The sequence below is a fragment of the Staurois parvus genome, unplaced genomic scaffold (assembly GCF_062004578.1).
Source record: "Staurois parvus isolate SC_StPar_1 unplaced genomic scaffold, SC_StPar_1.0 ptg000469l, whole genome shotgun sequence".
NCBI classification, from domain to species: Eukaryota; Metazoa; Chordata; class Amphibia; order Anura; family Ranidae; genus Staurois; species Staurois parvus.
The window spans coordinates 1,272,400-1,287,804 of NW_028318265.1; the positions used below are offsets into that span (position 1 = coordinate 1,272,400).

The 15,405-nt window shown below is 42.9% G+C and overlaps 1 protein-coding gene across 12 annotated transcripts in view; it reads left to right on the forward strand.

Annotated features, from left to right (window-relative positions):
- Nucleotides 1–15,405, forward strand: part of PLEKHA5 (pleckstrin homology domain containing A5) — a 213,779-nt gene that overhangs the window by 183,718 nt on the left and 14,656 nt on the right. For 10 of the 12 annotated variants that reach the window (XM_089689103.1, XM_089689100.1, XM_089689104.1 and 7 more), the window contains 4 exons: nucleotides 2,556–2,657; nucleotides 5,967–6,069; nucleotides 6,225–6,271; nucleotides 12,643–12,834. In XM_089689103.1, the coding sequence (XP_089545229.1) occupies nucleotides 2,556–2,657; nucleotides 5,967–6,069; nucleotides 6,225–6,271; nucleotides 12,643–12,834 (444 nt within the window). The remainder of the gene's footprint in view (nucleotides 1–2,555; nucleotides 2,658–5,966; nucleotides 6,070–6,224; nucleotides 6,272–12,642; nucleotides 12,835–15,405) is intronic. The other 2 variants (XM_089689101.1, XM_089689105.1) reach the window with 2 other exon arrangements.

Here is a 15,405-nt window from a genome sequence, read left to right on the forward strand (position 1 = left end):
TTCCAATTTGTGGCTCTTCTCTTTGACCTGTCCCAACCCCCTCAGATTCCCACCAAGGTGCCTGCTCCTGTTGTGCCTTCAGAGAGTCCACATTATTGAATATCTGTATGACCTTCTATTTAAAAACTTTTCTGCCCTGGCCCTGGTAGCCAATGACACTTCAGAGATTTGGATTGGATCCTCAACCTACAGAAGTCTGTGTTGAATCCTTGGAGTACCTGGGTCTAGCCTTGAACAAAGACCTGCACTAAACAAATGTTTCCTTTGGTCTGATTTTGTGTGGGGGTTCTGGGTGGTGATGTTTGCCCAATTTCACTCCAGGTCTCTACAGCTCAATGTACTTACTGCTTTGGACAAGTTTCCTCAATCTTTGGACAGGCCTATGCACCTATGTTCCAAGACCAGGATTTCTCTGACTACCCCTACGCTGGAATTGGGGAAGTAATCTCTCATGACAGGGTGGTTCTCACAATGGATTTCAGCCTGTCAGGTTGGGGAGGTGTCCTAGGGACATGGCTGTTAAAGAAGTCCAGTATTCCCATCAAGCCTACTGTGGTGGACCATCCAGCTTCAAAGCTAACCAACAAGGGTTTTCTTGGGCAACTCCATCACTGTGGCTTACAGCAATCATCAGTGCAACACCAAAAAGCCCTTCAAGAAGAAGACCAAATTATGATTTTGGCCAAAAAGCACATTCCAGCATTGTCCCCATTCTCGCTATAGACATTAGGCAGGTGGATATTCTCAGGGGATATTGCCAGGATGCAGGAATAGTCTCTTCATCTTGAGGTGTTCCAGGACATCTTTTACCTCTGGGAGACACTAGGCATCAATCTTTTGGCATCCTGATTCAACAATAGGGTGAACAGGGTTGTTACCACGATCAAGGATCCAAAGTCCTTTGCAGAGGTCACACTGTTGACACCTGCTGGATCAGTTTCTGTAGTTATATACCTTCCCTCCACTATGTTTTTTTTTTCCTCTACTGTTTACAGTATCAAGGAGGAGGGCATCCCAGTGATTTTGGTGGCACCAAATTGGCGCAGAAGGACTGATTGAAAGTCTATCATTGCACTTGGAAAACTGTGTGGTGCGAGGTACTTAGTTTTCATTCTAGATGATACTCTGTGAGACATATTTTGTCCTTTCTGCAACACTCTGAAAAAGAGTCTTGGCATTGGTCATTTTGTTGCAGAGATCACAGGCCTCTCATTCTCTGATAAAGGCCTTTGTTCAGGAGCTGGTGCACACCTTTTTCTGTGCACACCTGTCTCCTTTGGTTCTGTCAGCACTACAGAAACCGCTCTTTGAGCCTTTTTTGGGATATTCCTTTGGCCTACCGTACTCATAAGGTAATTTTTTCATGGTTCTCACTCCAGCAAAATGGACCTCTGAACTGGTGGCCTTATCCTGTAAAGAATACTTCCTTGCTCCTCATAAAGGCAATGTGGTTTAAAGGCCTTTATCCTCCATTCTACCTAAAGGTAGGGTTCTTCCACCTTAATCAGGACATTGTCCTATTTTCTCTTTGTCTGCACCAAATTGCCCCAAAGAGATCTCTTTACATTGTCTAGATGTAGTACCAACAGTGCGAGTTTAATTCTCTGCAGCTGCTTAAATTCAATCCACAGCTTTTCTATTTGTCCTGCCTCTCTTTCAAAGGCTGTCCTGCTTTTTGTTCCACCATTTCATGGTATATTAAGCAGGTTATCACTGAGGCTTACACCTTGAAGGATAGGAATCCTCCTTTCCCTGTTAAGGCTTACTCAACCCATATAGGGCAGTGCCTTTTGGGCTTTTCAACACCAGACATCTGTTTTTCAAATTTGCAAGGCCACTACCTGGTCCTCTGTTAACACATTTGTGAAGTTTTACTAGGTGGGTATCCAGGCCTCTGTTAGCAATAGTTTTGGTCATAAGGTGCTTCAAGCTGCTCTTTGAGTTGGGAACATGTTTTGGGCCCGTTGGCTTTGGGTGCTGTGTTGCCCAGCCCTCAATTTTTTTAGGGACATCCCATAGTCAAGACTTAAAGGAGCCTATATCCTATACTTTGACTATGAAATAAAGGTTTTTGGCTTAGCTGTACAATTATTTTTTTGGGGAGTACAGGACACAGGATACCCTCCTCCCTCTGTCCTGGCATTTTCCTCTGATTGCTTGCTAAAAAAAAACTGGTGATTGCTTGGTACAGGAGGGGTTATTTGGCCTGTCCTAACAACTTTGCTAGTGTCCTCACCTGGCAGCATCTGACTCATGGTCAAGACTTAAAGTAACTTGTGTCTTGTATTGTAATCCAAGAAAAGGATTTTAATGTCAAAGTAAAAACTACTGCTACTACTATACTGATATACATGCTGCAATACTATTACCATTATAACTCCCCCTTTTTCCATGATCTCCATAAGTCTTACAGAAATGTGTGCAGACATTTGGCGAATGTAGAAGACAAGCCTCTGAGCACATGTTCTGTCCTGACCACTGTACTGCATAACTTGTTACTCTCAGGCCAGTAGCACAGTGGTGGACACATCTCTGATTGGTTGTGTTTTTTGCAGGAGCTGGAACGAGCTTGGAGAGATTACGACAAGTTAGAGCGTGAAGTCACCACTGCAAGAAACCAGCTGAGAGAACGCTTGGAACGTCTCGGGGAGGTCCAGGTACAGTCCTGAATTGGCCATTAGAAGTGTCACATGTCCCAGTCCCAAGGGAAGGTCTAGGTAAAGCCCTATATTACTCAGTAGAGATGGTCTTATGTCTGGGTTTCTGGGGAAAGGTCCAGGTTCAGTCTTCTACTAATGATTTGAGGTGTCACATGTCTTGTACTGTAGAGAGAGGTCCAAGAAAAGTCCTACAGTCAGGTCCATAAATATTGGGACATCAACACAATTCTAAAATTTTTGGCTCTATACACCATCACAATGGATTTGAAATGAAACGAACAACATGTGCTTTAACTGCAGACTGTCGGCGTTAATTTGAAGGTATTTACATCCAAATCAGGTGAACGGTGTAGGAATTACAACAGTTTGCATATGTGCCTCCCACTTGTTATGGGACCAAAAGTAATGGGATAGAATAATAGTCATAAATCAAACTTTCACTTTTTAATACTTGGTTGCAAATCCTTTGCAGTCAATTACAGCCTGAAGTCTGGAACGCATAGACATCACCAGACGCTGGTTTTCATCCCTGGTGATGCTCTGCCAGGCCTCTACTGCAACTGTCTTCAGTTCCTGCTTGTTCCTGGGGCATTTTCCCTTCAGTTTTGTCTTCAGCAAGTGAAATGCATGCTCAATCGGATTCAGGTCAGGTGATTGACTTGGCCATTGCATAACATTCCACTTCTTTCCCTTAAGAAACTCTTTGGTTGCTTTTGCAGTATGCTTTGGGTCATTGTCCATGTGCACTGTGAAACGGCGTCCAATGAGTTCTGAAGCATTTGGCTGAATATGAGCAGATAATATTGCCCGAAACACTTCAGAATTCATCCTGCTGCTTTTGTCAGCAGTCACATCATCAATAAATACAAGCGAACCAGTTCCATTGGCAGCCATACATGCCCACGCCATGACACTACCACCACCATGCTTCACTGATGAGGTGGTATGCTTAGGATCATGAGCAGTTCCTTTCCTTCTCCATACTCTTCTCTTCCCATCACTCTGGTACAAGTTGATCTTGGTCTCATCTGTCCATAGGATGTTGTTCCAGAACTGTGAAGGCTTTTTTAGATGTCGTTTGGCAAACTCTAATCTGGCCTTCCTGTTTTTGAGGCTCACCAATGGTTTACATCTTGTGGTGAACCCTCTGTATTCACTCTGGTGAAGTCTTCTCTTGATTGTTGACTTTGACACACATACACCTACCTCCTGGAGAGTGTTCTTGATCTGGCCGACTGTTGTAAAGGGTGTTTTCTTCACCAGGGAAAGAATTCTTCGGTCATCCACCACAGTTGTTTTCCGTGGTCTTCCGGGTTTTTTGGTGTTGCTGAGCTCACCAGTGCGTTCCTTCTTTTTAAGAATGTTCCAAACAGTTGTTTTGGCCACGCCTAATGTTTTTGCTATCTCTCTGATGGGTTTGTTTTGTTTTTTCAGCCTAATGATGGCTTGCTTCACTGATAGTGACAGCTCTTTGGATCTCAGCTTGAAAGTTGACAGCAACAGATTCCGAATGCAAATAGCACACTTGAAATGAACTCTGGTCCTTTTATCTGCTCATTGTAATTGGGATAATGAGGGAATAACACACACCTGGCCATGGAACAGCTGAGAAGCCAATTGTCCCATTACTTTTGTTCCCTTAACAAGTGGGAGGCACATATGAAAACTGTTGTAATTCCTACACCGTTCACCTGATTTGGATGTAAATACCCTCAAATTAAAGCTGACAGTCTGCAGTTAAAGCACATCTTGTTCGTTTCATTTCAAATTCATTGTGGTGGTGTATAGAGCCAAAAATGTTAGAATTGTGTCGATGTCCCAATATTTATGGACCTGACTGTATATTAGCCTATTGCCCAGTAGAGGTGTTGCATGTTCCGATCTCTAGGAAAATCGTCAGGTATAGTCCCATATTACCCTTTAGAGGTATCGCATGTCCTTATCCCTAGGAGAGGCCCAGTACGGTTCTATATTACCCACTAGATGTTGTCATAAAACCCAGTCCAGGTACAGTCTATATTGCCCATTGAATGCATCACATGACCCAGTCCCTAGGACAAGGTAAGTCTATTTTATCCATTAGATTTGTCACATGTTCCAGGGCCTAGGGGGGAGTTCCATGTACAGTCCTGTATTACCTGTTAGAGCAGTGGTGGTCAAATTGAAAATTATAGAGGGCCTCAAGTGCAGCCCCCAACAGTTCCAGAAGGCCGAAAAACAGCATTTTCGCACTTCAATACCCATAAACATTGGTCCTGCTGCATTGTTGCCATGTATTACAATGCACATTGAATATGCTGGAGTACAATAAACCTAGCATTGGTGTCAGTGAGTGCCGTAAATATCCCCAGTATTGGTGTTCGTGAATGCAGTAATAACTCCCAGCAGTGGTGTTAGTGGATGCAATACTAACAACAGCATTGGTGTCAGTGGACGCAGTATTAACTCCCAGCAGTTGATGTCATTGGATGCAATGATAACCCCCAGCATTGGTGTCAGTAGATGCAATAATAACAGCCAGCTTTGGTGTCGGTGGACACAACCCCAAACATTCATGTTAGGGGCTACAATAACCCCAGCAATTGGTGTCCATGGGCACAATAATAACCCCCAGTATTTGGTGCCAGTGACCGTAAATGTTAACCTCACTACACCCCCCCATGCATTGATGGTCATGGTGATGAAATTTAACTCATCCACCCAGACCAGCACTAATGCCAGCCCTCCCCCTTCCTTGCATTGGTGGTCATTGGTAGTGAAATTTAACTCACCCCTGCATTGGTGGTCAGTGGCAGTGAAAGTTAACCGCCCTTCCTTCATATGTGGGCATGGCAGTAAGTGTTAACCTACCCACACCCCTTACCCATTACACACTCTGCCCACAGCACAGGCTCCCCTTAGTGCCAGGTGCTTTAACACGCAGAGCTCTATTTCTATATGTGCCCAATAACCCGGGGCCCATGGGCTATTACCCAGTAGAGGGGACCCTCCATAGAAGGGCGTAATTAATACTGGGGAGTAGTTTGTGCTATATAAAAGACTAAAGCTCTTATACCTATTTTCAGCTATAGGACTATTATGTCTTAGTGTTCCTAAGTGATACACTCAGTATATTATGTATACAGGTGTTTTGCTCAGCACCTGGCGCCTCTTCTCTTCCATGCAGATGTCTTGGGAAACATCGTACCCCAATTTTGTGGCTGTTGGCAAATGTGCTGAGTGCGCTATTGTATGCTCACCATGTCATAGCATTATACTGATGTTCAATGTGTGCTAATATTGATGATATATGATTGGCTTGAACAGACAGAGACGGCTGGCATACAGAGGGCACAGATGCAGAAAGAGATCTGGAGGATCCAAGATGTGATGGAGGGATTGAGCAAACATAAGCAGCAGAGATCAGCAGGTGGGTAATGTCTGTCTTTTTTATAAATTGGGTGAAATCCACAAAGTCTTCATACTTTACTCAGAGAAACCTTTATGTGTTTTCTCTTAATTGCTGGACAGGACGCAAATCCATTGTATGGAAAACTACTGATTTTTATATTTGTCCTTTTGCAGATGCTTCTGACTCAAACTTATTTTCTTCAGGGAAGAGTACCAGTGAGGTAAGTGCTGCCATGGCACATAGCTTGTGTTCTGTTGATTGTGAGGAAAGCTGAAGCCTGAACAACATAGGAAAAGAATTTGAGGAAGTCTCAGTGGCTCGGGTTTTAATGTCGTAACCTTCAACACAGCAGCCATCATTAAATAGGGAAGACCAAATCAGTTCCACCTTGGTTAACCTTGAAACAGATCACTGCAATCCTCAGTTAAGGGAAACAGGAAGTTTTTAACATTCACATTATACTGCCACCTATAGATAGGATATGATACTTGCAAACAAAAACTGTGGGCCAGCCTAGGAGGATTTGATACTGGCAAACAAAACTGTAGGCCATCCGAGGATAACCCCTCCCTGTACCAGCATGTCGTAGGAAGATGGACACATTTTCTGCTCTGTTAAAGATCAATTATTTTTTGCTAGCAGTTTATTTCATTTTGCTTCAATAAAACGGATCTCTGCATTGCTGCTAGAGCTTTCTCCATTTAATTACAGCTATCCAGCACAGCTATCCTCACCCTGGCTTTTGTTTTATCGTGTCCAAACTGCATTGAACTGGATGTTGCAGGATAGTCTGGAAATGACCTACATGGGTTCCACATAGGGCGTTTTTTAAACTCCTGTCTGGTAAAAATTTAAATTCAGGGTGTTTTCTGGGTCCAGACCCTCTGGCATTGCCTCGGTACTTGTCCTTTCTCTGAAGACGCAGTGAGTACTGTAGGCCAGTGAGTCACTGTGTGATTTTTGTATGCGCTTCATTTTATTTCCAACAATACAGCATTGAGGGAGCATCTCTCTCCTGCTGCAAAGAGCCACATGAAACTGGTTTCTGATCCTTACCTGCTGTTCACTTACAGTGGCATTAGTCACCTCCTGCCATCCAACGCTGATCTGCTACCAGCTGTTTGGGTTGCATGAGTACCTGAGGTCTTGCCGGTTACCTTGAGCTTATAAGTTGCCTTACTGACAGGAGGTTGTAACATGTCTGATTCTGGACACAGCGGGGAGATGGCCGTTCCACCATATTGGGTGGGTGCCCCCAGCATACTTCCTATTAAGACTGGGGCTTCTTGCATCAAACCTCCTGATGGTACCAATGTCTGCAGCCTGAAATTGCATTGCCCTCTGCTCGTAGAGCCTGTTTTGTCCTCAGCATCATCTTTATCTCCATCGGGTGTGACAGGTCTTTACCATGTTCACACAAGAATTTGACTCAAATTACCCAAATATTTGTTGTTTCTGATTGTAGAGACCACAAATGTGCTCCCACTCTTACATATCAGCTGCAGAAACTGTGTGATGGAGTCCCTCCAGTTTATGACTAATGTTAATTAGGAGACACAAGCTACTGCTATTGGTCCCAAATTAAAATAGACCATTATGGCTCTTATGCAATGTGCATCACTTGAAAATGGAAGATTATCCTATTGCTTTTACCAGTACTGTCTCTAGCCTTGGGTCGTCTAAAACTCCAATGGTTGCAAACACTTTCCCTCTGAACTCGCTTTTTCAGTTTGTTTTCATATGGAGATTGGAAACTATTTTTCTCTTCCTGTATGTGTGCAATGTCATAATATGTGTTGGGCACTTTGGCAGTGCTAGACTGTAGAACCTTCGTGCAAGAAGTGCTACTGATGGCAAGGGCATCCATATTCCTCAGTGGAAGAAAACAGACTGTGAAGTCTTTTCCCTCTCTGACTGTTAAGAAACATTTCTTTCATTTCTCCACTCCCCCAACCTCCACGTCGAGACCCTCCCAAACTTGGTTCGCAGTCCACCCCCCCAAGTCTGAAACTTACAGTCTGCCAAATTCTTAGACAATCCTACCTCAGCATAATGTTTTTCCCTGCTTTTCTGAGGAATCTCAGTTGCTGGGGGCAGAAGATGGTTTCCCAGGACTACAAACTGGAGTTTTGTTACCTGCTCTTTTTCATTGTCTCATCTCCAACCTTCCTGTGTCAATGCACAGGTTAGTGGGTCTCCATCTGGCTTTTGCAAGTATTCTGTATCAAGGCGCCCTTGCCCCAGCTTTGAATGTCTTCATTCTGGTTCAGAAATTCTGCATGAAATCCACCAAATCTGTCATTGCCTCCCTTCACCAGGGGTACTTTCTGGATTTGGTGTATATATCGATAATGCTTACCTTCATGTCCCCATCTTCCCAGTGTATCAGCAATTTCTAAGAGCTTTGCTGTGGAGCCCCTACACTATCAGTTTGTGTCTTAGCCCATCTCAACAGTACCTCAAGTATTTACCAAGGTGCTTGTTCTAGTGTTAGCCCTGCTGTACATTTTGTTATTTATTTTTTTACAAATTTTATTCAAAGAGAAGGCAGATTCCATCACAGTCAATCTACGTAGATACTGATGGAAACAGCTTAATGTAAAACATGACTTCCATTATTGTGCAGAATAACATAGATACATTACATATGTATGAAGATGCCATGGCTGGTAGAACAAGGAAACTAGTAAATATTAAGGCAAAAGAGACCTCATATCAAATCTTCAAGTCGGGTATGGTGTGCAAACCGCAGAGTTTGCACCCTATTGTGACTGGGAGTAAACCTGCTACAGTTTTCACTCATATTTATTGGAAAGAGAAGATATAAAGAGCAAGAGGAAGCATTCCGGTAGAAAAAAGGGAGGAGTGGAGAGGCAAACAAGATAAGAAAAAAAAAAGGGGGGGGGGCCTTAAAATGATGGATGGGGAGGTAATATGACCCTGTGAAAGGCAATGAAAATAAAAAAAAAGAATGCCTACGTTCCCGTGGAACTCACTTCGAAAAGAGCCTTACCATCTTCTGTGTATGTGAACATATTCCACAGGGTCCAGGTTTTCGAGTAGACTTCTCGTTTCTGCTGCAAGGAAAGTATCAGGTCCTCAAACAGGTTTAATTCCTCTGCTTTATTATGCCAAACTCCAATGGACAGTGGATGAGTGCTCTTCCAAGTGAGGGGTATACATGACTTGGTGGCATTGAGAAGGTATTGGAGTATTGACTTATTATTTTAACGGGTATTTTAGAGTCATGAATGAGGAAACATTCTGGGTCCTCTGGTACTATATAATCAGTGAATTTCTGTGTAATCCTCTGGACCTCTTTCTGCTGCACTTTTTGGCTCCACCACATGGCTTTGACTCTCCAGATGTTACAGCGGTTGAAGTGGATCCTGAACCTTCATAAACTGTTGCTGGAACCTACACATGGTTTGGAGTTTCTAGTCCTATCTCTATTAGACACAGCTCCGGCCAGAGTGTTTCTTTCACAGTAGAACCTTTAGACTCTGTTCTCAGATCAGGAGCCATCCTGGTTCTCTCCTTTTGCATGAGTCCTAGGTCTGATGATAGCCTTTTTTAAGAAGTTCAATTTGGCCAGTTTTACTCCAAATCCCTACAATGCTACATTCAGTTGTCAAGGTACAAGCCAATCCGGTCGCTGGAGGATATACCGGTTTACCTATCACCTTAGACCAGGTTATCCCTGACTTTGTGACTCAGAAATCTTGCTCTGGAGTCTGGGAAGTCTATCTTTTCTGCTTTTTGGTGAAACCTCACGATGGATACCAGGGGAAAATTGGAGGTTAAGTCCTGTTCCCCATTTTGGTGGTGCAAGGGACTTGGTCATCAGGAAGAGTCTTATGTCCCAACTAATATTCTGGAACTTCGTGTGATTTGGCACTGTCTGCAGTATTGGGTCATCCTGCTGGATGGACAATGTGGCACATATCAATTATCAGGGAGGAGCTAGAACTCTTAGTCTTTAATGTGGATGTTCTGGCCTCCAGGCTTAACAACAAACTGGACAGGCTTGTCTCCAGGTACAAGGATCAATTAGTAACAGCAGTAGATGCTGTGGTGACTCTGTGGGATCAGTACACCCTGATCTATACCTGTTCTCACCTTCTGAGCAATAGAAGCATCATTTGAACCCATTCTCTCTTTGCTCTCACCCACAAGGCACTTTTCCGTGTAGCCATCACTTCTGTGAGGTAAGCGTCTAAACTGACAGCTTTATCCTGGACCAGGGATTGTCAGGTGTTTCCTGTGTCCCTGAATTATGCCATCTCTTCATTGTAACTTCTTTTTTCGCTCGTTTCCAGGATAAAGGTGGAGGACATTCCTGTGATTCTGATAACACCTGCTCAGCCAAGAAGAACATGGTTTGCAGACATCATAAATCTTTTGGCAGAAGAGCCACGGGACAAAAAGGCTTGCAGGCGGCTTTGTAGTGGGGTTTCCCAATACTGTTTTTGGGTTTTGGTCCTGTTGCTGTTTTGCCCACGCCTCATGTTCACTGCCTTGGGACATCTCAAGTAGTCATGAATATGAAGTGTCCTGTGATGTATGATAAAGAAATTAGGATTTTTGGATTAGCTGTAAAATCCTTTTTTAGGAGTATATCACAAGATACAGGGATCCCTCTGCTCTTTGTTCCTCTTTGCTTTCTGCAAAACTGAGACTTAGCTGAACTAGGAGGGGATTTTCTGTGGCGTTGAATTCCTGCCTTTTTTGGCCAGTGTCCATTCACCTAAAGGTAGCAGCATAACCCAAGTAGTCATTAATTCAAAAGTTGCCCTGTGATGTACTCCTAGAAAAGGGAAAATAGTTTTACAGGTAAGCCAAAAATGCAAATTTACAAAACTGAACACTTCACATTAATGTACTGAGAACTCTGTAATGTATAGGAATGTTTTTGGCAAAAGTCATTAAATGTAAAATTATTCAAATTTTCAATTTACTTACTGTGTGGGTGTCCGACACTCAAATAAGTGCACAAATGTTACTTGACATTTTAGAGATCACTATGGGTCCATTCACAGCAGGTGCAGTGGGACTGCGTTGGCCGGCTATTCCAGTGCAGTCCCACTGCATGACCTAGCAGATTACCTTGTTTCAGGTGTTGATGGTCCACCCCTCAGCTTTGTGGTGGGGTACGCCAAAGAGAAGTACTGCGTGCAGGAATTTTTTTCCAGCACAGCACAGATCACCACACACTGGCTGATAGAACTCTTTGAAATATCAATGTGTGTTTAAGTTTGACTGGACAGTACCACACAACAGCTGCTGTGTTGCAACGCAATGGCTAGTATGATTAGATGGAAAGGGGGGGGGGGGGGGGGAGTAGGGGAGAGAAGGCTGTAGGGCTGAACATTGATATTGATGAAGTGATCACCCAACAAGCAGATGGTAGAGATATTGATCGATAAGGGGAATAGACGCAACCTTATAACAATCTGATAATGGCTCTATAGTCATGGATTAAATGCAGAAAAAATCATATATAAATTAAAAATTATATAACAATAACATAAATTAGGATGATGCAAAACCGTAAAGATACAGCTGGTAGATGTGAATAATACATGTACTAAGTAACACAGCTGGTAACGTATCTTAATATAGCAGAATGGAGAAAGTCCTTTAACACTTGTGGCTGCCTCTCACTGGATTGAAGCTTGTTCCAGAATGGTGCATGTAAAAAATAAGAGAGTGGAAAGGCGCCTCTAAGTGTAGACTTTAACACATATATTGCAGACTATGAAGAGCAACTTACAAGAGGGTAGAATAAAAGCAGGCACATCAAAAATCCGTCATGGGGAAGTCTGCCGCATTGAGCAACATAATATGTAGCTGTGGATGGCAATCGACCTTCTATCAGCGTCCAGGCAAGCCAGCAAGATGGAGGGGGCCTGGTTCTGAGGTCTGGAGCACTATGTATGCTCGATGATGTCACCGGGTGTTGTAGCGACGCGTTTTCTGAGCATGCGCTGTGAGATAGATGGGGTAATAGACATACAGGAACAAAAACCCCCCATGTGTGCCAGTATCCCCCAACCACCTCTAGAGCATCCACATATTGTCTCAAAAAAAAAAAAAAAAACCCTTACCTTTTCAGTCTGTAGTGCTGTAATTTTATGTACGATGCAATGCAATATGGCAACCTGGTGGCATTCTGCACACCTACAACGTACGTTGCGCTCCACATGCGGTCCAGACCTCAGAACCAGGCCCCTTCCATGTTGCCGGCTTGCCTGAACGCTGACACTAAGTCAATTGCTGTCCACAGCCGCATTTTATATTGCCCACCGTGGCAGACTTCCCCATGACTGATTATTGGTGTGCCTGCTTTTATTGTACCCTCTTGTAAGTTGCTCTTCACTGTGTGCAATAAATGTGTTTTAAAGTCTACGCCTAGAGGCGCCTTTCCTCTTTCTTCTTTTTTAGAGATATTAATCTGCAGAAATCTTTTGTGTAGTTCAGAAAAGGAATATGTTGTTGGTCTGGTACTGACAGATTTGACGTCAAACTGGAAGGGATAACTGTGTGCTTTTCCTGTACTTCTCAATAAACTGCCTGTTCTACAATCTCTAGGAAGAGGAGCTTGTCCCACCGCGTCCTCCGCTCCCTCGGTCCTATGACTTTACCGATCCAGCTCCTATTCTTCCCCCTATACCCAGTGATAGCAGCTCGTCCTTGCTGTGTTACAGCCGGGGCCCAGTTCACCTCCCTGATGACAAGACCTCTCATCATATCCAGGTTAATCAAAGAAATGGATCCTATTGTGTAAGGAACTGAACTGGCACCATCCCTCTGTCATGTTCATCCCCTGTCATCCTTGTCCCTCATTTATGCAGTTCTGTGAGCTTCCAAATACATGTGTCCATTTCTTCAATGACTCTTTTTATGTAATAAAGGTATCACTCAGCAAGTCATGATTTCCATATTATTGATTGATGTTTTGCTGATTTCTTATTAGTTTGAGGTTAAAACCTGAATGAATGAATGAATGAAAACTGTACTTTGGTTCTCTGTGTTCATTTGTGTTTCCATTTTATATGCTGTGTTGGTTCCCCATGATTATGCTCTGAGGGGCAGCACGAAACTTGTTGGGGGCATGGGCTGGCTGGAGCCTGGGCTGAGGCTGCCATTTACTCTTTCACATGGGTTTGCTGTTTGATGTGCGGCTTATGGGCTTCTCCTTCTGACATGCTGTGTTTGGGTTTTGCTTGTACTTCTTCCCAGTAATGTCTGTTCATCCAAGAATGTAAACTATATGTTTGAGAATCTACTCCCCTCTGAATGCAAGCTTTTGATGCTTTTAGATAGTTGTTAAAGCCTGATACATTGTGTGAACAATTCTTTTATTGTCAAAGGATGAGCTGAGAGGGTATTATTTATGTTATGGCTGATTATATCAAATGTAAGAATTGTGTCCCCGTTGTGTTTTCCTTGCTGTGATGTTTTTCATGCTCCTAGATATTCATTCCACGTATTTTACTTCATGAAAGGAGGAGGCAGTACAGTGATGTTTATTGATGTGTCTGTACATCCTCCTCAGTGAGTGACAGTGAATGAGGTTCAGGAACAAAGGTTCCTTGTGGTGACATATTCACTACATTGTCCATAGTGACCTTATGGTGACATCCTCAGTACACAAATCCAGAGTATCATTGTGGTGGCATATTCTGTACTTTAACCAAAGTAACCTGATGGTGACATATTCAGTACATTACCTCATAGTGACCTTGTAGTGACATATTCAGTATATTATAAATTGTGATGTTGTAGTGACCGATTTCGTATGTTATCCATAATAAACTTAAAGTGACATATTCAGTACATTACCCCCATCCACTACCTTACCTATTCAGGACATTACCCCATAGTTACATAGTTAGTCTGGCTGAAAAAAGACAAAAGTCCATTCAGTTCAACCATATAAAAAAAAAAAAGTTATAATCCTATACCCACAGTTGATCCAGAGGAAGGCAAAAAAAAACAGAAAAGCATGATCCAATTTGCTCCTCCAGGGGGAAAAATTCCTTCCTGATCTCCCGAGTGGCAACCGGATATTCCCTGGATCAACTTCACCTATAAAAGTTAGTATCCAGTTATATTCTGTGTATCCAGGAAAGAATCCAGGCCTTTTTTAAAGCAATCCACTGAGCTGGCCAGAACCAACTCTTGAGGGAGTCTGTTCCACATTTTCACAGCTTTTACTGTGAAGAAACCTTTACATATTTGGAGATTACATTTCTTTTCCTCCAGATGTAAAGCGTGTCCTTTTGTCCTCTCTGATGACCGCAAGGTGAATAACTCTACACCGAGTTCACTATATCAACCACTGATGTATTTATACATGTTGATCATATCCCCCCTTAATCTCCTCTTCTCAAGAGAGAATAAATTCAGTTCCTCTAATCTTTCCTCATAGCTGAGCTCCTCCATGCCTCTTATCAGTTTGGTCGCTCTTCTCTGTACTTTCTCCAGTTCCCCAATGTTCTTTTTGTGAATTGGTGCCCAAAACTGAACTGCATATTCCAGATGAGGTGTTACTAATGATTTGTACCGGGGTAATAGGATATCTGTCCCTCTGGAGTCTATACCTCTTTTAATACAAGAGAGGATTTTGCTCGCTTTAGAAACCGCAACTTGGCATTGCATGCCATTATTAAGCTTGTGATCTACCAGAACCCCCAGATCCTTCTCCACCATTGATTCCCCCCAGTTGTACCCCCCCTAGTATGTATGATGCATGCATATTCTTACATTTATCAATATTAAACCTCATTTGCCACATAGTTGCCCAATTACACAGTGCATTGAGGTCAGCTTGTAAATTGGAGACATCCTGTAAGGGCGTTATTCCACTACACAGTTTGGTGTCATCTGCAAAGACTGAAATGGGATTTTTAATCCCAGAACCTATATAGTTTATAAATATATTAAAAAGTAAGGGCCCCAACACTGAACCTTGGGGTACACCATTGACAACCCTAGACCATTCAGACTATGAATGATTAACCACTGCTCTCTGAATACGATCTTTTAGCCAGTTTTCTATCCATTTACATACAGATTTTTCCAAGCCGGTAGACTTTACCATACACATGAGCAGTGTGTGGGGAACTGTGTCAAACGCTTTTGCAAAATCCAAGTATACCAGTCCACAACCACGCCTCTGTCCATGGTTTTGCTCACCCCCTCATAAAAAGAAATCAGATTTGTCTGACAACTTCTGTCTTTCATGAATCCATGCTGTCTGTTGCTTAAAATATTTTTTTCCAGCAAGAACTCATCTATATGGTATTTTATTAAACTCCCCAGTATCTTCCCAACTATAGAAATTGAACT